At 46.8% G+C, this 23247-nt stretch overlaps 1 protein-coding gene across 6 annotated transcripts in view; it reads left to right on the top strand.

Moving 5' to 3' along the window:
• Positions 1-18605, top strand: part of dysf (dysferlin, limb girdle muscular dystrophy 2B (autosomal recessive)) — a 48585-nt gene extending 29980 nt beyond the window's left edge. For all 6 annotated transcript variants that reach the window (XM_028407019.1, XM_028407020.1, XM_028407022.1 and 3 more), the window contains 15 exons: positions 3328-3426; positions 6027-6155; positions 6369-6524; positions 6630-6721; positions 6987-7157; positions 7237-7379; positions 8855-8994; positions 9073-9161; positions 9540-9635; positions 9718-9859; positions 14386-14485; positions 15552-15724; positions 15805-15914; positions 16000-16147; positions 16296-18605. In XM_028407019.1, the coding sequence (XP_028262820.1) occupies positions 3328-3426; positions 6027-6155; positions 6369-6524; positions 6630-6721; positions 6987-7157; positions 7237-7379; positions 8855-8994; positions 9073-9161; positions 9540-9635; positions 9718-9859; positions 14386-14485; positions 15552-15724; positions 15805-15914; positions 16000-16147; positions 16296-16352 (1845 nt within the window). In that variant the 3' untranslated portion in view covers positions 16353-18605. The remainder of the gene's footprint in view (positions 1-3327; positions 3427-6026; positions 6156-6368; positions 6525-6629; positions 6722-6986; positions 7158-7236; positions 7380-8854; positions 8995-9072; positions 9162-9539; positions 9636-9717; positions 9860-14385; positions 14486-15551; positions 15725-15804; positions 15915-15999; positions 16148-16295) is intronic.
• Positions 18606-23247: the final 4642 nt, after the last annotated feature.

A 23247-nucleotide genomic window follows, 5' to 3' on the forward strand; every position in this document is an offset into this window, starting at 1 on the left:
CCATGTCAGAATAATTTTCAAAGGAAAAAAAGTGGAGCCTGAAATTAGCACAACAAATGGAAAATCTTTCAGGATCTGGATGTAGATTGAGTCGGTCCTGTTTCATGTCAGTCAGTGATAGCGAAGAGGACATTTATTTATGTGAGAGTGCCGCAGATTCTGACTTGAGGTTTGGTGCTCTGCCTTCAAACCGCAGTGGAGCGAATGACAAACACACACTGAAACATCTACCCCAGTCTTTCCACAGTCTTCACATTGACCAGTTTATTTTGGAGATGCAGAATCAGGTCAGAGAGCTTTGGAGTAGATTTGGCTCATCGGTTCAGGAGATTCTCATTAAAACACTTGAGCTGCCCGCAGAGGAGGCTTCTTGGTTCAGGTGCCGGATCACCAGTGTGTTTTCACCAGCAGATCTCTGGGACCCCCCAGGATTACAAGATGATGTCAATAATCAATACATCAGCATCTGGAGCCTTAGAATCCAACAATGGCTGTCTTCAGATGTCCGTCTCATCTTGTTGTCTCTTCACCGCTGACTTTACCCTGAAAGATCTCCTGAAGAGGCTCAGGTAGACCCCTCAGTGAGCGGATATCTTTCATGCCTGCTGGTTGGCCGACATTGGACTCATTGGAGCGTCTTAGCCTCCCAGCTGGCCTGGCACCAGCTTGGGAGTATCCCACCACCCTCCATGACAGATAACAGTCTGCTGGCGATGTCTCTGTTGCACTGAAGCCAGTCTTTGTAACCTATTTGTTGCCTATCCGTCTCATGAGGTCAAAGTTCATGCTGTCTCTGGAGCTAGTGTGCACAGTTAGTCAGCACCCATTCCTAATGTAAACCCAGCTCTTATGTAAACCTTTGCTAGCAGAGTTCGTGGCAGTGCCAGGCTGGTTTGGTTAGCCTGGCTTTCCCCGCAGGGCGTAATGATAGGCTGCAAACCACACTGACACCCTGAACAGACCACTGCAGGCTGTGTGTGTGTCGCAGTCTGGAACGCTCCACCGGCGGCCCTAATCTGTCTGAATCAGGAGTCGTGGACTCCAGTGAACACACCCTCTCACACACACACTGGTGGGCACACACACACATTTTCTGGCGCCCCTGTCATCAATGGTTGGCACTGGCTGCACACAGAGGGCACATTAACACACAACAGACACTTCACACCTCAGACACACAGCGCCACGAATATGTGTGTGTGTGTGTGTGTCCCAGTTAAACGCCACGTGCTGCTCTTTTCCATGCCATGCTGCCACTTTGGAAAAAGCAGGAATTCCATCTCTGTGCATACATGTGTGTGTGTGGGAAGTAGGAGAAAGGGGATTCCACACAAACCCAGTGCCATAAGAGCACTTTTGTTCTACATTTATGCCTACACACACAAAAAAAACGCACACAAAGGAAAAAGTGGTGCATGCGTCACAAGTGTGTTTTAAGCTTAAGAGTGTTCCTTGGAGGGTTGAAGGTTACCGGGCGGGTCGGACTCGAGTGTGTGTGTGTGTGTGTGAGGGGACAGGCTTGATCCATCCCAGTGTATTCTCCATTTTTGTGGTCGTTGCGTCAGGGCTGCCGTCAACACGAACAAACACACCGAGACACAAGTTTTTTTTATGCTTCTGTGAGAAAATAATCAAAAATGAGCTTTTAAATAGCGCTCCAGTCAGCGTTGCCAATGTGAGCAGACTTTTAGTAAACGTGATGGATGAGGCGGCTTCACACTCGAGAAGGTCGGAGCCTTGATAAAAACACATAACGTGGCTTCGTTCAAAGATGTCATAACGCCCGCCTCCAAAAAAAATCACATCGCATAAATCAAAGTGACTCGTATCCAAACCTCAGAAAGCCATCAGTCAACATTTCAAAAACAAAGATATATATTTTACCCTCCGAAACAGAACGACATTGTGCGCGCCGGCCTCAGGATGACTCATAGCTGTAACAGTGAGACTTTAACGGCCTTTCCCTTCATGCCAGCAGTCTTTTTGTAACAGAGGGATTTCTTTCTGTTTCTTTTTTTTTTCTTCACTAGTGCATGTTTCATTTTGGAATGAACCCCTAATGTGAATAAGTATTAAGAACACGTGTTGAAAAGCTACTTAAAAAGTGTTAAACTCTGTTATTTTAATGTGTGGTTGCGTTCTGTCAGCGTTTGCGTGTCTGCGCTGAGTGAGAGTGCAGCGTGGGATGAAATGTAATGATGTCTTTTACTGTTAATGCGGACCGAAGCCGTGGCAGTGGGTAAGTTTCTGTCACTTAAAGTCCAAACTGTGCTGTTTAATATTTCAATGTGTCCGAGTGCATGTTAGCAGTTCAGCATCAGTTTGACATGCTAAGCTACGTTTACTGTACGTCTTCCACCTTTGTTCTGCTCACCCTTTTTGCACCCTTCCAGTTTCTCAGGGACTCGTTGGTTTGGACTGTTGTCCTCACGGGAAAAAGGTTCCTGGTTTGAACCTGGTGCATTCTCAATCTTGGTTGTTGTGATAGACTAGCAACCTATCGACAGTGTAACCTGCCTTTCACCCATTGACCCCCCCAATGACCCTGTAGGACAAGTCAAAGCAGGTTCAGTGGATGAAAGAGCGTAAAGACCTTGAAGATTCCCTGCTGATGGCTGCCAAAACAGGAGGTCTGGGTCTGTTTGGTGCAGGGTTTGGGTTGCAGCATTTGCACCAGAGTTACCCAAGTTAATCTAAATCTTACTAAGTGTGTGTGAACACACCTTAGTAGTTGACACTGTGATGGAACAGTCATGGAAATGGAAGGTTCTTCTTGAGCACCTGTTGTGAAATTAAACTCTAGTCACTTTTGAGCCTTAGATGAATCCCTGTAAATTGTAATCCAAGACTTCATGTCACCAGTGTCCACAGGTCAAACATCACATGTGCTTTTCTGTCACAGAGAAATGATGGAAAGAAGGGAGCAGGATGGCTCTTTTCTTTATGCATAAACATACATTTTTTTATCATAACATGTTTCTTCTGATGTTGATTTTGTCCACTTTGTGCCTGTTCCCAACCCGACGTTGCCCGTTTCCATTGCCTCAGAACGCCCATATACCATGACCTTAATGCCACACAGCCACCAGAGACAATTTTTACTTGTGTTGACGTGAGTTGGCGGACTCTGTGTTGCTATGTGATCATTGGAAAAAATCATGAAAAGTTTTTTTTTTTTAGCCCGATGCTGCACTCACTACAGCGCTCAGTGTACAGTATGTGTCTGAAAGGTCAAAGGTCCTTGCAGTCAAATCAAAGCAGAACAAAAGCAAAAAAGCAAGATGGTAAAGTCCAACTTACAACTAATCCTGGATTTGTGACCAACAGGGAGAAGAAGTCACGGACTGGTGGAGTAAGTTCTACGCCTCGACCGGAGAGAAGAACAAATGTGGGACGTATCTGGAGAGCGGTTTTGACACTCTGAAGGTGAGACCATGTGTGATTTCAGGTAACTACCAGGGTGACTTGGATGCACCTTCGTTAAAAGCATCTTAAATCGGTTTATCTTAAATCGGTTTATTTTCCTTCTGTTTCTGACTTTGTCCTGGCAGTAATGTTGCAAGATAACGGCAGTAAGGCGGGACAAAAATGCAAAGATGTCTGAAACTGTCTAGCCAGCTAGCTACCAGCACCGCCCCACGCTGGTGTCTGTAAACCCCGTTGTTTGTGGTCCTTGAACTTGTCCAAAGAACTTGCCTAATGAAAAAAAGTCGGTTGTGTGTCTGGAAAGGTGGAAGCACATTAAAAGATGGTGAAAATGTAAAGACAGAAAGTGAAAACATGAGACAATGCCGCCTTTTTTCTTCCACCCGTTGCTCCAAATGTCACCATTTCAATCACATTTCTGCCGTCCTGCCAGCTCTCTCTCTGTGTCCCTCACCCCTTCCTCCCCCTCTCTTCCCATGCCCCGCGTCTCCGCAAGCCCGGCGGCGCCGTGACATTCCGTCCGTTTACCGAACTCCTCCGATGACTCATCCGGGGTGAATTTGCTTCGGGAACGCCGCAGTGGGACGGATTCAGGGGAAAAGGCCGCGCTCCGGTGTTGGCGAGCGATCCCGTCAGTCGTCATCCTCGTCTGCTTGTAGTCTTGTTCTTTCAGACTCTGCCGCCATCGCCCACGCTCTGTTCAACCCTTATCCCGATTCTCTTGGCCCAAGCGGCGACCTTTCCTTCCACCGGGACTCAAAGCACACGTCAGTCTTCTTGTCTGATGCCCAAACAAATGACTAATCATGTCAGAATGCGGCCTTTTTTTATTACTCTTAAATAAGCCCTCTAACCTCTCCCTTGAAAGCCGTTTCACATCAGCTCAGCAGCTCTCTTTATGCCCTCCATAATGAAGCTGTATGAAGCAAGTTTCCTGCATGGATCCTCACATAATGACACTTTTCTTATCAGAAACGGTAAAAACAGAACAAATCATCCACATTTGAACTGTCTGATGGTCCTTGAATGCATCATGTGTAATGTCTAAGCTCCAAATTTTCACATTTCACATTTTTTCAAATTGTGCTTAAAATGCACTGACTCACATGTCCCACTGCTGGTCTAACCCTAGTTTATGTACAGTTATATATATATATACATGTCTGAGTTCTCTGCTCGTAGCCAAAGGCTGTTTATATCCACTGTATGGTGAAACATTGAATAACAGCTCCAGCTGAATGGCACAGTGGAGAACAATAAGGACTGGCCCAGGCGTCGTTGACCCCTGAAAGACTCCTTCCATTTTTCTCCTGTATGTTTTTCTCTTATTAAACGGTTTCACCCGGCCGATGGAAACACATCTAAGTCACCTCGGAGTTTTTGCGACATTTCAAAACTTCACCAAAAATAAACTTCGACAGTTGGATGGAAAGCAGTGAAATGACCGACGAGCCTCCTCCTCCTCCTCCTCTGCTGTTCCCCATTACCCCCCCCCCCCTCAGATCTGCTACTGTCGCGGGGAAGTGAGCCACTCTTTCCAACCTTTACCTTCCCTTCAACCCGTCCTGCCACCTCTTTTCTCTCTGCCCTCTGATTACCTCCGCCCTGTGACGGTCTTTGCTACCGTCAGCCTGTTCCAGCCTCGCCTTGACCCGAGGAAAACCGGCTCTCTTAATATTCTCACCTTTGCTCTCAGCCTTTTTTCGGTGCCACCTTTCTGTTTGTGTTTCCATCTGTAGCCGTTGCATCATAGATGTAGCGCTCACGCCCACAGAAAGGTTCTGCTGAGTCCGCCCTCACCTAACACGTGGCTCCTCAGAGGCTTGCCGTTTCACCGTTGACTTGATTTGTTGCTCTGATTTAAGGTGACTGATGGTTCGTCCAATCAGCTGCCAGGTATTCCTTTAGTCCTTTGCAGTTTCCTAAGGTGACCTCCCACTCCGGCATGTTTACTCTAGTTTTTTTTGTCCTGTCTCCTCTGGCTGCCTTCTTTGGACGCTCACCCCTCCTCACCCACATCCTCACCTCTGTTCCCTCTCCACCACAAACATACAACTGTTCCCACCCATGCTGTGACTCCATCTGTGTCTCCTCATGTCCATCCTGTCCTTCCGCTGGCACCGAACGTCCTTTCCAGAGGATGATTCAAGCGGCTGTGTCCTGTCGTCGTTTTTATACTTCCTTTCTTCACTTCACAAGTCAGATCTCTGCCCTGAACATCATCTTGGACATACGCTACGGAAATGTCTGCTAAGATGTTAGCCAGCTGCTAGCATTCAAACAAAGAGGTAGAGCTGCTCCTTTAAAATGAACTTTGTTTAATTGAGTAGAATATGTGTGTTCCCCCTCTCCCTTGGTGCTGGGTTTGGTGTTGGAGTATTGAAATGAACCGCTGTTTCCACACTTTTCTTTTGGTTTACATCATTGCCGTCATCACGCCTCCATCACTAATGAAAACTAATGAATCTCTTTGTGTGTTTGACACATAGGCGTCCCTGCCCAGATATATGTATGCATTTACACACACACACACACACAGTGTGATGCCATGCAGTGTCTACAGTAATGTAGTAAAATGTGTGTGTTCTGACCTTTCTCAGGTTTATGACCGGGAGCTGGAGAAGGTGGAGGACTTTGAGGGTCTCTCTGATTTCTGCCAAACATTCAAACTGTACAGAGGCAAGACTCAGGATGAAGGAGAAGATCCCTCAGTGGTGGGAGAGTTCAAGGTAAACCCAGTTCTTATCTTTTAGAGGACAGTCAAACAACAGTGAGTAGCATGCTTTGCCATGTCCAGCACTGTCTCAGCAGGTCTTAGCACCTCAGGTCTTACCTCCTTAAACCTCACCTCAAAATGATGTCATCACATGCATACAGCCAACCAGCCAGCATCACAAAGTGTCCGTGGACCATGAAAACCTTCTTTCTCCCTCTTGAACCAGGGTATGTTCAAGATCTACCCCCTCCCAGATGACCCCTCCATCCCCACTCCTCCAAGAAGGTTCAGGAAACTACCTCCTAGTGGCATCGAGGAGTGTTTGGTCCGAGTCTACATCATCCAGGCTCAGGGCCTGCAGCCCAAAGACACCAATGGGAAGGTGTGTGTGCAGAGGATTATGGGTATATTAAGATAAATGGATGGATGTACTTGAGCTGTTGCAGATCTGAAGGCACTCAGCTTGTGTCCCACTTTGTGTTTTCAGTGCGACCCCTATGTAAAGATCACTTTGGGGAAAAAGGTTGTCAATGACCATGAAAACTACATCCCCAGTACACTGGAGCCGGTCTTTGGGAAGTAAGTACATTCATGTCCTCTCTTCTCTCATCTTAGGACACCGTACATCTGACACCAGTAGGGGTCACTGCACACAAACCAATCACAGAGACTGGAGCAGAGGATCAGAGCTGCTGCTGCAGCCTGTCTTAGCTCAGACACACACACACATTTCTGTTACCTTTATGGAAACTTTTGGACTAGCAGCTCACCTCATTCATCATATCAAAGAAACTTCTTCCTTCATCAAGTGTGGAATAATGTTGCTGTGGTTCTTCTTCTTCAGGCTGTTTGAGCTCACCTGTTCCCTCCCTGTGGAGAAGGACCTGCGGGTGATGCTGTACGACCACGACATGCTGACTAAAGACGAGAAGATCGGCGAGACGGTGATCGACCTGGAGAATCGCTTCCTGTCCAAATATGGAGCCCTGTGCGGCCTGCCGCAGTCTTACTGCGTGTGAGTACACTCCGAGTGGCTCCGTTTATTTACCTCTAACCCTTTATTCATGTTTCTGTTTTCTGTCTCACGCACTCAGATCCGGAGTAAACCAGTGGCGAGACCAGCTGACGCCCAGGCAGCTGCTGTACAGACTGTGCGAGCTGCAGAACCTGCAGAAGCCCGTCTATCAGGACGACACGGTGCGCTTCAGGGGGAAGGTGTACACCGCTGCAGACCTCGGTGAGTGGCGGATGCTACAGCATGTTAAAAAATACAGACAGAAGATTTGTGTCAAAATTTGAGAATAAAAGCTCTCATCCCAGCAGCAAGCTTTGGAGCAGAATTAAGCTAACAATGCCGACTAAGCTCACCTGGTAGAGCAGGTACTCTAGAAACTGAGCCCCCCTTTCTAACCCTATCCATCACTTAGAGCCCCACTAATAAAAAAAGAAAGTACCGAAAACTGTCATGTCATGTAGTGTCCAATATGCGGCTAGTGCCAAAAATGAGTCCGTCTGTCTGTAATGTTATAATGCCCAGCTCAAAAAATAAGCTTGTCAAAACTGCAGTTCTTTGAGCGTCAACTAGAGGGCTGACACCAAAAGTGAGTCAATTCTAAGAGAGTTAGCAGAGGACATGTTTACAGTCTTAGTGCAGAACTCATAGGTGTCTCAACAGGTGGAGGAAACATGGACCCCTGGTTTTCCCTGTTTAGGTTCTTATAGAATCATCTTCAATGTGTTTTTATTTGGATTGTTTTCTTCATCTTTTGTAGTTTGTGTGTGTGTGTGTGTCAGATTTATGTCCTCCACATGTGTGTGTGTGCTGGCAAATTCACAGCTGATAAATCACTTGCGCTGCACCTCTATCTATCTATCTACCTCATCCTCACCTCTTCCCTCCCTTTGTTTCCTTGCTTCCTAGTCTTCCACTGCTTCTCATCCTCATCACTTACCTTCATCTTCATCCTCCTCCTCCTCCTCCTCCTCTGCGTCTGTGAGGAGGAGTGTATGGAGGGGAGTGAAACCACAGGACCACCTGAAGAGCGGAGCGATGAGATAAATATTCAAGATTCATTTTCACTGCTGCACACCGAACCCACACATGTGTTCCATGGCTGCTGCGATGCGAGGTCATGGTTGTCGTTTTGGTGATTTATGGTGCCACAGTGTGTGTGTGTGTGTGTGTGTGTGGACAAGCCAACATCAACATCGTGGTCGTCTCTCTGTTAGTAAGGAGCGCCGCTGCCTTCTCTCTTTCCATAGTTGCCACAGTTACCGTGCGTCAGCCGGCTGTCCGTCAAAGGGTAGTTGCTAATTGGCCCTAAAGGCCGCGCTCCTCTTCCTCCGCCCTCCTCCGTCCATCCTCCTCGCTCTGATTGTTGTTTTTATTTTCCTCCTCCAGCTCCACATCGTTTTTTCTTTCTCTTGTTTTTGCTCATCAGTGATTCTTCCTCTTTTCCTCTTCTTCTCACAGTCAAAGTGACTGAAAGCTTTCGGTCGTAAACTTGTGATGTTTTCATTTTGCTTGGAGGCGAAGCAGATTTTCCTCATTTAGTTGTGATGCAGAGACTAACCAACAGCTTAAAGAGAGAGAGAGTGTGTGTGAATAATGAATAATTCCTGTGTGAACCGCTCTCCTCACAGTCCACTCTGGATTTCCATTCTGCACTCTGAGAGCTTTAACCATGTGTGTGTGTGTGTGTGTGTTTTCAGAGGACAATGATGTATCCAAACGTCACCTTGGTCCTATCAGGGAGCGACTGTCCCTCCACATTTTAAGGAAACTGGGATTGGTACCTGAACATGTGGAAACCAGACGGCTGTACAGCCCACTGCAGCCTGATATAGAGCAGGTAACACACACCACCACCAGCTGTCTCCCAGTTTTTCCCCTTCCTGCCTTCTAATTGGTCGTTGCTGCTGTCCGTCAGGGCCGTCTGATGATGTGGGTGGACCTCTTCCCCAAATCACTGGGACCACCTGGACCGCCGTTCAATGTCACACCACGCAAGGCCAAGAAGTAACTACACACACACACAACACACACAAACACACACGTACAAACTTCCAGGGCTGACAATCAGCTGATCAATCAATCAAACCAATCAAACAGGATCAATCAGTTGCATAATTATCTTCAATTGTTCACTAACTATCCAGTATGTAAATCTTTGTCAGTTGGTCAATCAATGATAAATCAGTAATTTAATCAGTAAATGAATGGGAAGTAACAAATCAAAGTTTCATAGTAAAAAAAACAGTGAATCAATCCAATAACTTGGCTAATTTGGCTAAAAAGAAACATAACAGTCAATCAATCAATCACCTGATGAACCAATGAGTCTTAATCAATCATTCAATCATTGATCCATGGATAATAATGAATGTTTCTGATCAGATTCTTCCTGCGCTGCATCATCTGGAACACCAGTGATGTCATCCTGGATGACATCAGCATCAGCGGGGAGAAGATGAGCGACATCTATGTTAAAGGGTGAGTAGTAGAAGAAGAAGAAGAGTCCTGCGTCATTGATCATCATCAATTAATCACGTCTGTGCGTCTGTGTGTCTGTCAGCTGGCTGGACGGACACGAACACAACAAGCAGAAGACTGACGTCCATTACCGCTCTCTGGGCGGCGAGGGCAACTTCAACTTCAGATTCCTGTTTCCTTTCCACTATTTACCCGCCGAGCAGCTGTGCGCCGTCGACAGGAAGGTAACCGCCGCCGCCATAACACACACACACACAGACAGGCAACCAAAGCAGGGATTCGCCACTGACTCCATGTTGAGTCTCTGAGGCTCGACAAAAACACAGAGAACTACAACATCAGTGCAAAGAAAATAAAGCTCTTCTGGCAGCCATTTGCTTTTTTTGGCCCGAGGCCGAGCCTCTTTAGCCGCGCACAGTCGACATGTTTTACGATGACGTTCGCTCGCTCGTAGCAGCATCCTCAATCAGCAAGCGGCCCAGAAGGCGAGAGGGAGTTTTAAATGAACTGCTGGGTGGAGCGCTGCAAAACAGAGCTGCAGCCAGGGACGGAGGTCATGACCCCTCAGCAGTGTGTGAGTCACAGAGATGGAGCGGCAGCGCGATCAACACTCACACACAGCTTCATTTATTCAGTCCCAGAGTGTCTGTTCATGACGTCTAAATGAAAAAGGGCTCTGCGACTTTTTATCAAAAATGTTCATTTATATTTAAAATTAATTTACAGCTAGCACGCTATTGTTAATCTGCACATCAGTTTCTATAATGCAGTAGCCTCGCTAAAGTAATATAGCAAGCTAGCTAGATGCTATTTTGCTAGCTAAAATGTTAGCTAAATTTAGCCGGCTAGCTTTCACGGAACTTGGTGAGATCAGAACTAGCTAATCTTTCTAAACTAATGCCAGCTGCCTCAAGCAGTCAATCAATCAATCAATCAATCAATCAATCAATCAATCAATCTGTGAGGTGATCTGCTGATTTGTCAACGTGTGTGTCAGTGGACCAATTTTGCATTATTTGCATCAATCAATGAACCAATCCACCAACCATGTGACCTAATCTGCTGATTTCCCAATTAGTCTAGGCTTTTCTGTAAATCAGTCATTGATCTGATCAGTGAGTTAGCCTGTCAATCAATCAATCAATCAGTCAGTTATCAGGTCAGTCAGCGCCTCAGCCAATCAATCCCATAACCAGCTGATTCGCTGAACTTTGGCTAATAAGAAACATAACTGTCAATCAACTGAAGAAGCAGCTGCAGGTCTGTCAATCAGTCGTTCACTCGTGTCATATTGATCCGTGGATATTGATCAATCTTTTCTGATTATGTTCTTCCTGCTCTGCATCATCAGGAGCAAAAGTAACGTCCTCCTGGACGATGTTAGCATCTATTTAGCTATAAAGCTAAAGGTAGCGTGTGTTGCACACTGAAGCGAGGCATAGACTGTTGGAGGCGACTGAAAAAGTCTGATTGATTTAGTCGCGTCACAATCAGGATCAATAAAATTCTTAAATACCAGCATGCTACGAAACACCTGCCTTGTCTCTACAGTCTTACTGTCACACGTTTTCTGAGCCTTGCTACTTTGTTGTTGATTTGTAGTTATCACTCGCTCCTTTTTATATTTTTATGTCATTAACACTTTTGATTTGTGGTTTAATGTTCTGCATGGAGAACTTTAGAATCCAATCATCAGGAAATAGTCAAAGATTAAAATGAGCCCTAACAGTAAATCCTGGCTGAGAGGTGTAGCTCGGATTGTATCTTTTTTTTTTTTAATAGAGAAATCATAACGTGCCGCAGAAAACACATTGTTGGATTCCAGCTCTGGCATCAGTTGAGCTTCATACTCAGTCCATTAGAGCTCCTGTGAGTCAGAGAAAGATGGATGGAGGAAATGAGGGAGAAGACCGAACAAGTGTCTGTACTTAGCACTCTGGCAACAAAAAGGAAGCTGATTGATGCTGTTAGATATTGCAGAGAGCAGACACACAACAGACACACACACACTCGCCCCACCCTTGCTTGTGACAGCTGCAGAGTGATAACTTAATGTACTTGGAGAGTTTGTGGAGAAAGTGAGCCAAGCAGTGAAAACACACACACACAGGGTGTTGTATGTTTACTCTCAGTGTTTGTGTGTGTTGTTATGAAGTGTGAGAGCATGATGTGGATTTGGACTCTGATTCTTGAGGGTCAGTGTGAAGTTATTACGCTGACTGGAGAGAGGAGACGGTTAATCAGACCAACACAAAGCCAGCTTTATTCACAAAAATTAGATTTAGTCTCACTGCACACAGTGATTAAAAATATGAATCCTCTTCTAATTCTGTTATTGTTATAGAAAAAACACACAAATTGACTGATTGAAATGGTTGAGATTGAACCAGATTGAAATCTGGTTTGGGACCACAGGATTTTATCTCTGCTTTTTGCGGATTTTGTCCTGTTGGCTTCATCCAACCAGGACCCCCAGTGTGCACTGGGGCGGTTTGCAGCCGAGTGTGAAGGGGCTGGGATGAGGCCATGTTCCTTGACCGGAAAAAGTAGAGCCGCTGCTCCTTCACATCATGAGGAGCCAGCTGAGGTGGCCCAGGCATCTGTTTCGGATGCCTCCTGGACGCCTCCACTGGGAGGACTCCGGGGGAGATCCAGGATGCAGTGGAGAGACTATGTCTCTCGGCTGGCCTGGGAACGCCTCAAGATTCCCCCGGAGCTGGAGGAGGTGTCCAATGAGAGGGAAGTCTGGGTGTCTCTGCTTAAACTGCTGCCTGGCCCCAGATAAGTGGTTGAGGATGGATGGATGGAAAGAATCCTTGGAAGCTGATTGGATGAACCATCTGTCAGTCAAGCCGAGGAGATTCTTTGATAGCTAGCGGCTAGCGTATTGGTCAAGCAGCAACCTTCGGGGCTCAAAGTTGAAGCCCATGCGGAAGTGTCAAAACTTGTAATTCACGCTGCAACAGCTGGGGGCTGGCTCCAAAAGCGAGTAATTTCCCATAGACTCCCATGTTAAAATGGCCGACTTCACAGCAGAAATTAACATGTTTACAGCCTGGTACAAAAAACACTCTGGTCTCAGATGATAGGTTCTCTTCTAGTGTCAATTTTAGGGGGGGTGAATTTTTTTACAACCCACTCGTTTCAATGGTATTCGGACTTAAAATTACGCATAATTATGGGCGTTGCCGCTTGAGTGACAGACAGTTGACGTATCACAGCGTGAGTTTCCTGCTCCCACGATCGCCCGCCCCCCTCGCCCGCCCCCCTCTTTGTCCATATTTGAGAGTTTTGGCGGACGTGACGCTGTCAACATGGCGGCGGTCATCACGTCCCGGAACCTCCCACCGAGCCTCAAAACGGCTCTTCAGAAACAAACGGGTGACGTCACGGAAGCTCTGTCCATAGTTTTTACTGTCAATGGTATTGGTAGAGGACTGGTGTCAAAAACATGCATGTAAAACCACACCTAAAGCTGATTTGTGACGTTATGACAGCGCACATCCAACCATATCCACCCGTCCAGCTGCCTCACAAGCAATGGCAATGTTGACATCAAAGGCTTTGTTGTGTTTTCTGTCTCACCACGTTAGCACCACATGTGAAGTCGGCTTGGAAAACTGTTTAGAAAAGTGCGAGAATTATGAAAAAAATCCCATGTCATCACACAGCCACCGGGGAGCACTAGAGACACAGCTGCGTTCCTGCTAACACCCAGCTGCAAGCAGAATATGTGTGTTACTTGGTGTTGTACAGTCAGCTAGCCAACAGTCTGACGCGCAAGTGCAGCAACTTTAAAACACCAAGACAGACCCAGATATCAACAAACTGCATCAACAACATTTTCAGTCAGAAAGGTGAATAATTAGTCGCCATGTGACAGCTCTTAGTTTGTAGGAAACTCTCCTCGTGGGAGTTTATTTAGCCACATGAGGGTGCTGTGTTGACATTTGCTGCGAATCACAAGGGAGGTATTTTAATGCAGGTGTGAAAAGCCACATTCAGAGAGTCTGACACGCAGATAAAAACAGGACAACTGAGGGAATGGAAAGAAAAAGAGAGCAGCTGCAGAGAGAGGCCCGTCAGCACAAAGGTGAGGCGGGAGCAGACTCTGTCTGGCAGTTTAGTGTGAATGTACCAGAGGTGATAATAGGGATCACACACACACAGCTGCAGTGTGGAAGTGTTGATGTAGTGGCAGATGTGTCGACGGAGCTCCAAGTGGAGCTGAGGAGATAAAGGTAGAAATGAGCATCAGCGGATCAATACACTGTAGATTGTAAAGATTGGTGGTGTTATGTGGGCAGCAGTGGCGCAGTGGTATAGCAGGGTTGTCCAATAACTGGAAGGTTGGTGGTTTGATCCCAACTCCTCCCTAGTCACTGTTGTGTGTCCTTGGGCAAGACACTTTACCTGCATAGCCTCCAGTGTACTCACTGGTGTATGGTGCTCTTTGCTGGGCTGCCTTAAGCAATTTCCCCATTGTGGGACTGATAAAGGTTTCAATTATTATTATTATTATTATATTATATAAACGCCAAACGTGGACAGTTTTCTGTGTTTAATGTTATTGTTTTGTATTAATTGGCTAAAACATTATACTGTGAAAACAAAACAGCTGGCGGTGTCAGGGGGAACCACACCCTGAGTCCTGAGGGAACCGGTCCTTATGTGTCTTTAGTGAATGTGACGCCATGTTCATGGATGTAGTGCCAGACCTCAGCCTCTGTGTGTGTCCTTCTGTGTGCAGGAACATTTCTGGAGTTTGGATAAGGCCGAGGTGAAACTGCCTCCGAAGCTGACCATCCAGATCTGGGACAATGACAAGTTCTCCTTCGATGACTACCTCGGTATGAATTGCCTCATCTTCAGTATCAGTTCATTTTGAGTGACTTCCTGCCTGTGTAGCCAGGTCAGACGTGTCTGTGTGTTCCTCTCTGTGGTAGAAATACCCTCTCACTTCGTTTTGGTTTGACATCAAGACAGATTTCCCTCCTTTCCTTGGCCCGGGTTTCGGAGGTAAATCTATCCAGGGAACCATATGTGCGATGTACGAACAACTACTGTGATAACATTTATCTTTGGAATTAACACCCTTCCATTTCCACTGTGTCGGCACATTTCAGCAGGAGGAGGGGCAGATTTTATTTTTTCTTCACGAGACTCAAGCTGTCAAAATTCTGCCTTTCCTTCACCCCTGACGCTGCCCTGGCTCAGTCCCCTGTAATAACTCACCCCTGTGCCTCCCTCTCCCCCCTCACTCCTCTCTCTGGCAGAGAGAGAGAGAGAGGAGGGGAGGATGGTCTGCGGGCCGAGCGTCCCTCTGCGGTGCGAGACGAGGAGGAAGATGAGGAATCCAGAGTCCGAGCCGTTCCTGTCTGTCACCGTCTCGCTCGGCTGCAGCGTTTTCTCTGGTTGGGGTTTGTTCACCTCGTACAGTCTGCGGGTGTGTGGCCACCTCAAAGCATTTTTTCCGTGCCTGCCTGTCTTCAGCTCGTCGGTTCGGACCGCTGACTGTTAATCTTCCTGCGCGGCGTGAGGGTCAGACACGAGCCATTTTCCTACGGTTGTCAAACTGCAGCTAACTCTGGAAAAACACTTGCAGCGAACGTCCAGCTCCTCTTCAGCCCACAATCCCTCCATGCTTAATGTCAACACAGATCAAAAATGTACCAACTCCCCTTCACCACAGGGGCGTCCGTGACCCGGTCAGAGCGCGCTTATTGAGAGAAAGTGGCTGGTTTCCAACCGTAACCCTTCATTAACCAGTCAGCTGTAAATAAAGGTGGACAAACCTTCTGCCATCTTGGCTGTCTCCTGGGAAACCAAACCAGCCAGCGTAACTCCTCCATCCTCCTCCATCCTTTAGCGGTCCCAGGTTTGGAGTGATTGGTTTATTGATTGATTTGTTTTTAGGCCACCTGGTGATGGACCTGAACCACATGCTGCGTCCATCCAAGTCTCCAGAGAAATGTAGCCTGCAGCTGCTGGACCAGTCGACGGACAAACTGGTGTCTCTGTTCGAGCAAAAGACCGTCAAAGGGTGGTGGCCCTGCACCTGCGAACAGAACGGAGAGAAGATCATCGCTGTGAGAACACACACACACACACACACACACACACACACACACTCTCAGATGAAAGGACGAGTACGTGGTCTCTGTTTCAGGGGAAGGTGGAGATGTCTTTGGAGATTGTGACGGAGCAGGAGCAAGAGGAGAGACCAGCTGGCCTCGGCAGAGACGAACCCAACATGAATCCTCACCTGGAGGAGCCTCAGTGAGTCTCACACACACACACACACACACACACACACACACACACACACAGATGGCCTCTCATCCTTTGTCTTTTGTCCTTCCAGGCGTCCGGAGACGTCCTTCCTGTGGTTTTCCTCCCCCTACAAGACCCTTAGGTTCATCGTGTGGAGGCGCTTCAAGTGGTTCATCATTCTCTTTATCATCCTCTTCTTCATCCTCCTCTTCCTTGGAGTCTTCCTCTACTCCTTCCCGGCAAGTCTGGGGTGTTGGGCCCTCTGTTATTCATTATCCACGTCATGCTCTGGTCATTTCCGGAGAACTTTAATGACACCCAGCTCTGCTTCTCTAAACTTTTTTAAATTTGAGTGAGAGGATGAACTTCCTGTTTTCTGTTTTACAGAACTATGCTGCCATGAAGATGGTGGGGCCGTTTGGACCGTCCAAGGCGGCGGAGTGATGGCAAAGATCACAGGATGTAAAAAACGAGGCTGAACTCTTTATTCTGCTGACTTCCTGAACTCGATCGGACCCTCCACTCTGACCTGGTTAGCGATAGCTGCTCGTGTTTGCGTCCATGGTGCCTTCGCCTTCACCCAGAAACTCTGCACTACAAGTTACCATCAGATCTCAGCATGCGGCGCCTGCATCCTCGCCATCCCTCCTCCATCCCTCCTCCATCCCTCCTCCATCCCTTTCATCTCTCCCTCTTCTGCCCTCGTCCTGAAAAGAAGAAAGAGAATAAAACTGGAGGAAGCTGAATCAAAGATGGCGATGTAGCGCAGAGAAGAAGGAGAATAATCAGTTTAACCCCCCGCTGGCACCGGGCGAAGTCAGGCCAGGCAGCCAGAGATTCAAAATGTCAAACTTTATTCCTCAAACTGAAGATCCGAGCCGTGATGCCTTCAAGTACAATCAGTTTTCCAGTCCACATGCTGTCACGCATGATGCCTTCATGCGCTGTGGGATTCCCCCCTGCTTCTTGGCTCCTGAGCTGTTCTCCCTCCTCCACATTCACTCTGGTCGACCTTCTCCTTTCTCCTCCTCCACCTCGGCTCTCTCTGCCTCCTCTGTTTCCTCCTCCCTCTTTGTCTCCTCCCTCTACATCTTCTACTCTTTTACTTTCCCTCTGTCCTCCTGCTTCTCCCTCCATTCTCCTCTCCTTCTTAGTCCCTCTTCTTCTCCTCTCCCCTCTTTCCTTCTGCTGCCTCCTCCTCCTCCTCGTTCTTCCTCTTACACTCCTTCCATCACCACCCCCCTATTCTCTCTCCTCCTCCTCCTCCTCTTCCTCCTGCAGTGCTCTCAGGGTTCAGCAGGTTAAGTCTGGGATTTGCTGCTGTTGGTCTCTGGCTTTATTAGCACAAAAGCATGTTTTAGATAGATGATGTGGGCAGATAAGGCCGCACACACACACACACACACACACACACGCCCGAAACATGTTCAGCTGATAAAATCAAGTCATTAGATGAGGAGCAATAACATCAAACAGCACTTTCTTCTTCGCTCCTTTTATTTGCTTTTGCTTCAGACCGGAGTGGAAGAGTCGACTTTGGTTCACTTCAGGTTCACAGTAGTGGATTCTGAGGCCTGATAAACAAAAGTTACAGAGACTCAGATGTAGCTCACTTCATGCTTCCAGGTCATTGTCGGAGCTCCGCCTAGCGCCCGTCACCGCCCTCGCACAGCCTGTCCACTTCCTGCTCTGGAGGGCGCTAGACAGACCTCAGTGCAGTGCTGCAGGGATGGAGTGATTCTGTTCACATGTTGTTAACAGAGTCCAAAGTTTTAGTAGAGTAGAGTTGAATCTTCATCAATGAAAACCACTTCAGACCACCAAAACAACTCATGTAGCTCGTAAACAATCATCATCGGTCCTGCTGCACTCTAAGCTAACACCATATTCATAATGCATTACTATTTAAATGAAAGAAGCGTCCTTTGTTTTCATTTTGCTCATATGCTAGCCCTCTGCTAATCGTTGCTGATTGGTTGCTGCTCGCTGGATTTGATCGAAGTGAAGGATGAAAAAACAACAATGCGGCAGCTAGCTGAGCACGATCCACCGCGGACAGTTTGAAACACTGCACTGTTGAAATGTATGCACTAAAGTAAACCTTGATGTCTGCTTATAAAACACACGCTGACCTGTGGTCCTGTGGAGATCAGCAAACATCCCAAAGCTTCCCCCTTCTTAGTGTTCTGCTTTGTTACTTGTTGCTCGGGCTCATCTACCACTCAGAAACAGAGTAAGTTTACATGAAATGTGTGCAGATAACGATTATTTTCTTGTTTGCACCAGATTTCTGATTGAAGCCGGTGTTTTTGCCTTAAATTTGAACCAACAGAGCCTCGAGTTAGTGTCCAAAAGAGCGTTAAACGATGATGCCATTGAACGTGTCGTGCTTTCAGCCCTCAGCTTCGCTGCTTTGCCGTACACTGCCTTTCAGGTTCACTTTTCTTTGCAGTATTATTTCAGGTATTGAGCTGAAACAGGAGCCCGTCTCTGTGGCTGCTGCAGCTTCAGACTCTGCTGTTTGCTGCACTGAACATGGAGGAATCTGTGCTGCTGTAAAAACACGACTGACGCTGTGGGGGGTGTTTTAATGTGTTGTAGGAGACACAGACTGAATGTATGTGACTTCACATCCACAAAGATCAATATGGAGTGCACTGTATTATGTCAGTATTATCAATAAAACTGCATTTCTGACCAGTCTCTGTTGTTTTGGCAGGACTACACGACACAGTTCACACCAAATGTTCTGTTCTGTAATCATACACACTTTAAAATGGTTTTCTGTTCTTCTGTAGCCGTTTTGGTGAAATCTGAGGTTCGAGCTCCCCTGACACCGCGAGCTGTTTTGCCTTTGGCCATTTTCAGCTACTTAAAGGTACCAACCGTGCACATGTTCCATGCTCAAAGGTCCAGTTCTCTAGTAGTGGTCTCCAGTGTGCTCATCAGGGCCCTTAATACACCCTTTACACATCAGATCTCACTTTGCTGAAGGCCCGGAATCCCCGTAGTGTTCACTCTGTGAAGGATTACTACATTGAAGAATGAGATTACACAGCTTACCAGCGACCTCTGTGCGAACCTGCAGCGTCTGCAGAAGTCCAGCTGAAGCCACCGTTTGACCGATTTCTCTCCGGAGCTCCCACAACCCTAAATCATGAGTTTGCTTCCCCGCCCCTCTGTCCGTCTCATGTTCTGTCTCTTACTCTCCTTCCTCAGGGGTGTTGTTATGGTCAGTGTGAACTGCAGGTGAACCTCTGACCAGTGTGGGTGGGCTGTCTCTCCTCTCTCTCTTCTGTTTTGACCTTCACCGTCTTCCTCCTCCTCACCCGTCCCTGATCTCCCTCTATCGTCCATTTTGTCTCCTCTGTGTTTCCTATCAGTTCCTCCAGGAACATTAGTCGATTTGTGCAGCAGTGTGTAGCTTCAGATGAAACCTGGGTCCACCGCTTGCAAACAGAGACCAACAGTCCAAACAGAGTGCTGCAGTCAAACCTGTCCCCATCACAGGTGGTGTTCCTCAAAGTTCGATAGTGGGTCCTCTGGTGTTTCGTTACTTCCTGCTCACCCGATTTGTCCCCTCAGACTGATACATACTGTTAGGCTATTAGCTTAGAGCTAATATCAGCAGGCTAACATACAGTGTTTAGAAGATAAAGACGGTCTTAGTGTGCTAACATGAACAGTTTTAGCACTCTATTATGTAGCATTAAACATGTTAACACTGTCTTAGAATGCTAATATGTGGTATAAACTGTCTTCTGCGCCGTCCTTGGCCTTGTTTCCTTCTGAGGATCCTCATGCTGGACATCTTCTTTATGTGTTGGTCATTTAACCCTCCAGTCTAGCCTCTTCCTTTATGTTCTCCCTCAGAGCGGCTGTGCAGCTGGATTTAACTACAACAGAATCACTGGTTTCAGCCAAGCGGGGAACATCAGCGCTCACTGACAGACGGCTTCATCCAGGCAGGGCCTTGCCCTCTGCGCGGCCTCGGAGGTGTCAGCGCGAGCTGTTAACCAACATCTGTACACATGTGAGCGTTTGCAAGCTGATATCATATGTCTGTGTGTAAGCTGATATCACCGCTCTGAACTTTGGCAGTGTGAAGGATAGGCTCACAGGTACAGATGGGCCTTCCACGGTTTTACTAGCTGCAAGTGTTTGATGTTACAGGCCTCCTCGCTGCTGTGTGTGTGTGTGAGAGGTGATAATGAAACAACTGGAATTCTGTTTGCAAGCCTCCCCTCCGGTCATTTTCCATCACGTCTGGTGAATGAGGTGCACTTTGACCCCTCCATGTTCAAAGCTGCTCCAAACACACACAATCTAAAAATACAGATCTGTGTCATAAACAAAATATTTTCCAGAGATGTTTTGAGTCTGATTAACATAGCAGGGAGATGAGCTAAGATGGAGGAGGAGGGAGATGCTGGTGATGATGATGGTGAGGTGGACGCTGAAGCTAGTTTTAGTGACCTGCTCTAGGTTTAAAGGGCCAATTCACTTCAGTTTTTGTCATATATTTAATGATACTATGGCAACATCCTGGCTCAACATGCACTGCATCACTATGACCACAAGGGGGCGGTAGACAGAAAATATTGCCTTATTTTTTTACTTGCTGAGAAAAATCTAAATCGATGTTGGCACGCTGACCAGCGAGCTGTGAAGGCACCTTTGCGTTAAACCGCTTAGAACCACTAGATGGAGTAGTGAGTAAATCTGCTCCTAGTCTAAATTAAGCCAGAGGATTTCAGGCCTGACTTTGGGCCAAGCCAAGTGCTCCCCGAGGTTGTCTTTGCGGACGTGTTCCATGAAACATTCTGTCAGTAGGGAGTTCTGTTCATCAATTTTGGTGTTTGAATATTCTAGTTTCTTTTTTCAATAACCACAATTAATACCAGAATTTTGACAATTTAGCTACATTATTTAAAAGCAGCTCAGATAAAGTTCTGAAGACTGCAAAGTTCAAACACAGCAGGCAAGGCAGGCAACTGCTGGAGGCCCCAGGCTGGTCAGGGGCCCCAGGCTGGTCAGGGGCCCCAGGCTGGTCAGGGGCCCTCAAACTTTAAACTACAGCACTGACAACGTACAAAGAAATCCAGAGATGGAGATCGTGATTAAAAGGACTCCAACAGACGGCTCACCTGTCTGAACATGTGTCATCTGATCATTTATAATAATATAATGAAGTGATAAATGTCGCAGTATTGGCCGGCGTGTGTCTCTTGATGAAGTTAAAATATGGTCGACTGGACCACAAATCATTGAATGTACAGCCCGAAGCCTCCATGTGAAACCGTGCGGCAGTGCTGAGTAAACTGACAGCTGGTGTTTGTTTGCTGTAAACTCATTTTACACACCATGCTCCTCTCATTAGTGCTCGTGTTAACTAGCAGCCAGGAATGCAGCTGAACAGCTCAGTGGAAAAAGCTATATAATTTAACAAGATGCTAATCACCAGATTGTTGTGGGGTTTAGTCACAGCGACGTCAGCTCAGACGGGGTCTGCACTCTGAGGACGTCTCAGGTGGGTCCGACCTTTGACCTTCCAACATCCGTTTATCACACTGTGATCATGTCATTATGTCAGGTCGCTTGCTTGAGTTCTAGTTCTTTGTCATGTGACAGTCTTCAAACCAGGTAGTGCTTCTCAGATTTCTACAGTGCTGTTTGTGGGTCAGTTCTGGAGGATTCATGTCAGTTTGTCAGATTTTATCTTGGAAAATGAGTCTGTTGTTTGACACAGGAAACAGAAAACGTCCAGGTGTAGCGACTACAACCAGCTCCACCACTCTTATCCAAGCAACAACATTTTTTAAGATTGATTTATGTTTAAAAGTTAAGCTGTCATCATTCTTAGCTCAGGCTCTGAGGTCTGAGATTCGCTGCCACGACAGGCACAGAGGACCTGCAGCAGGCAGATCCACTCAGCTCAACAGTGGAGGCACAGGATGCACATTATTATTTATTAAGAAACTTTAGGGGCCACATTTACTTCTGTTATTTTAATCAACCAAACCAAAAGAATTCTGCTGATTAGCAGCTAGTAAAGCTGACCGAACCATCTGTGTCTTTCAGTGACATGCTCCTTTTTTCTGGACCTCAGAGGAGCGTGAGAGCGGACGTCCAGCCTTATTCTGAAGGGACTTTTAAAGGAAGCAGAAAGCCCCCCCCCTTCATCTTCAAGGTCGTCTGTGAAGGATGTCACTCACACAAACATGACAGAAGCCGCCTGTCCTGTCCGCTTCCTGTCACACACAGGAAGCTGGCCTCACCTTCACTTCCTGCTGTGTGTGTGTGTGTGGACCCTCGTCCTGTCTCACAGAGCCACACTAACAAAGCCCGTCTTTGTTCAGCCTGCTCCCCTCTCTAATGTTGTGTTTTTATCTGAAGACGGCCACACACACACACACACACTTCTCCAAAGCAGTTGATGCTATGATTGTAAATTAGCATCTGTGCTAATAAGATTTGGTTTTCATTTTCTCGTTAAAGGCTGCTCGTAACGACCTCTGAGGCGGACAGTAAAACCAAGTGAAATGAAGTGTGTGTTATTGCTGTGGGAGATGTTCTGGTGTGTGTGTGTGTGTGTGTGTGCGTTCAAGCATGCATGTTAGCGTTTATTTGCTCATTTGTTTGTTTGTTTTTTTTTTTGAAAGTGTGTGAATATATTTGTGCGCCCATTGTTTGCAGTGGTCACAGTTACACAATATCCCTCTGTGCAACAATAGATAGTAAAGTGAGTCTCGTACTGTGATGATTGCTCTATAAATCTGAGTGCATGCAGAGCGCAGCCTTTCACTGCTGCTCATTGTTCATTGTCTCGTACGTGAGCAGCGCCGGGCGGATGCTGAGCGCGTCACGTGCTGCCTTCATGTACCATCACTTCATGTGATCACACGTGTTTTAATAGTAATATTACTCATGTCTCTCTCTAACAGGCCAGCGGCAGAGCTTTCCTTCATCATTGCAACGTCAGAGCCATGATGGAGGGACGCTCTACGTCTCAGACATTTCATTATTATTCGTTTCTGTGCTCGCTCTGGTTTCCAGCCAACAGAGAGCAGCATTATATCATCTGCGTATTTCTATCATTACATTCGCCTCATACCTACCTCCTGTTTCTCCTTCGTTCTCTGATCTCTCTTTTAAATTTCTTTTCCTGCTTTCTGAGCTCTCCCTTTCTCCCTCCATCCCTCTTTTAATGAAATGTTCCCTGTATGTGTAAGTCCTAAAGCCGGGGCTTATAGCGCTGCAGTAAAAGTTCAATCGCTGTAGAATAAACATTCGGAATGATGGAAACGACCAATCGGATGCCTGGGATTCCATCCAGCGT

This window comes from Parambassis ranga, chromosome 5 (genome assembly GCF_900634625.1).
Source record: "Parambassis ranga chromosome 5, fParRan2.1, whole genome shotgun sequence".
Lineage (NCBI taxonomy): Eukaryota > Metazoa > Chordata > Actinopteri > Ambassidae > Parambassis > Parambassis ranga.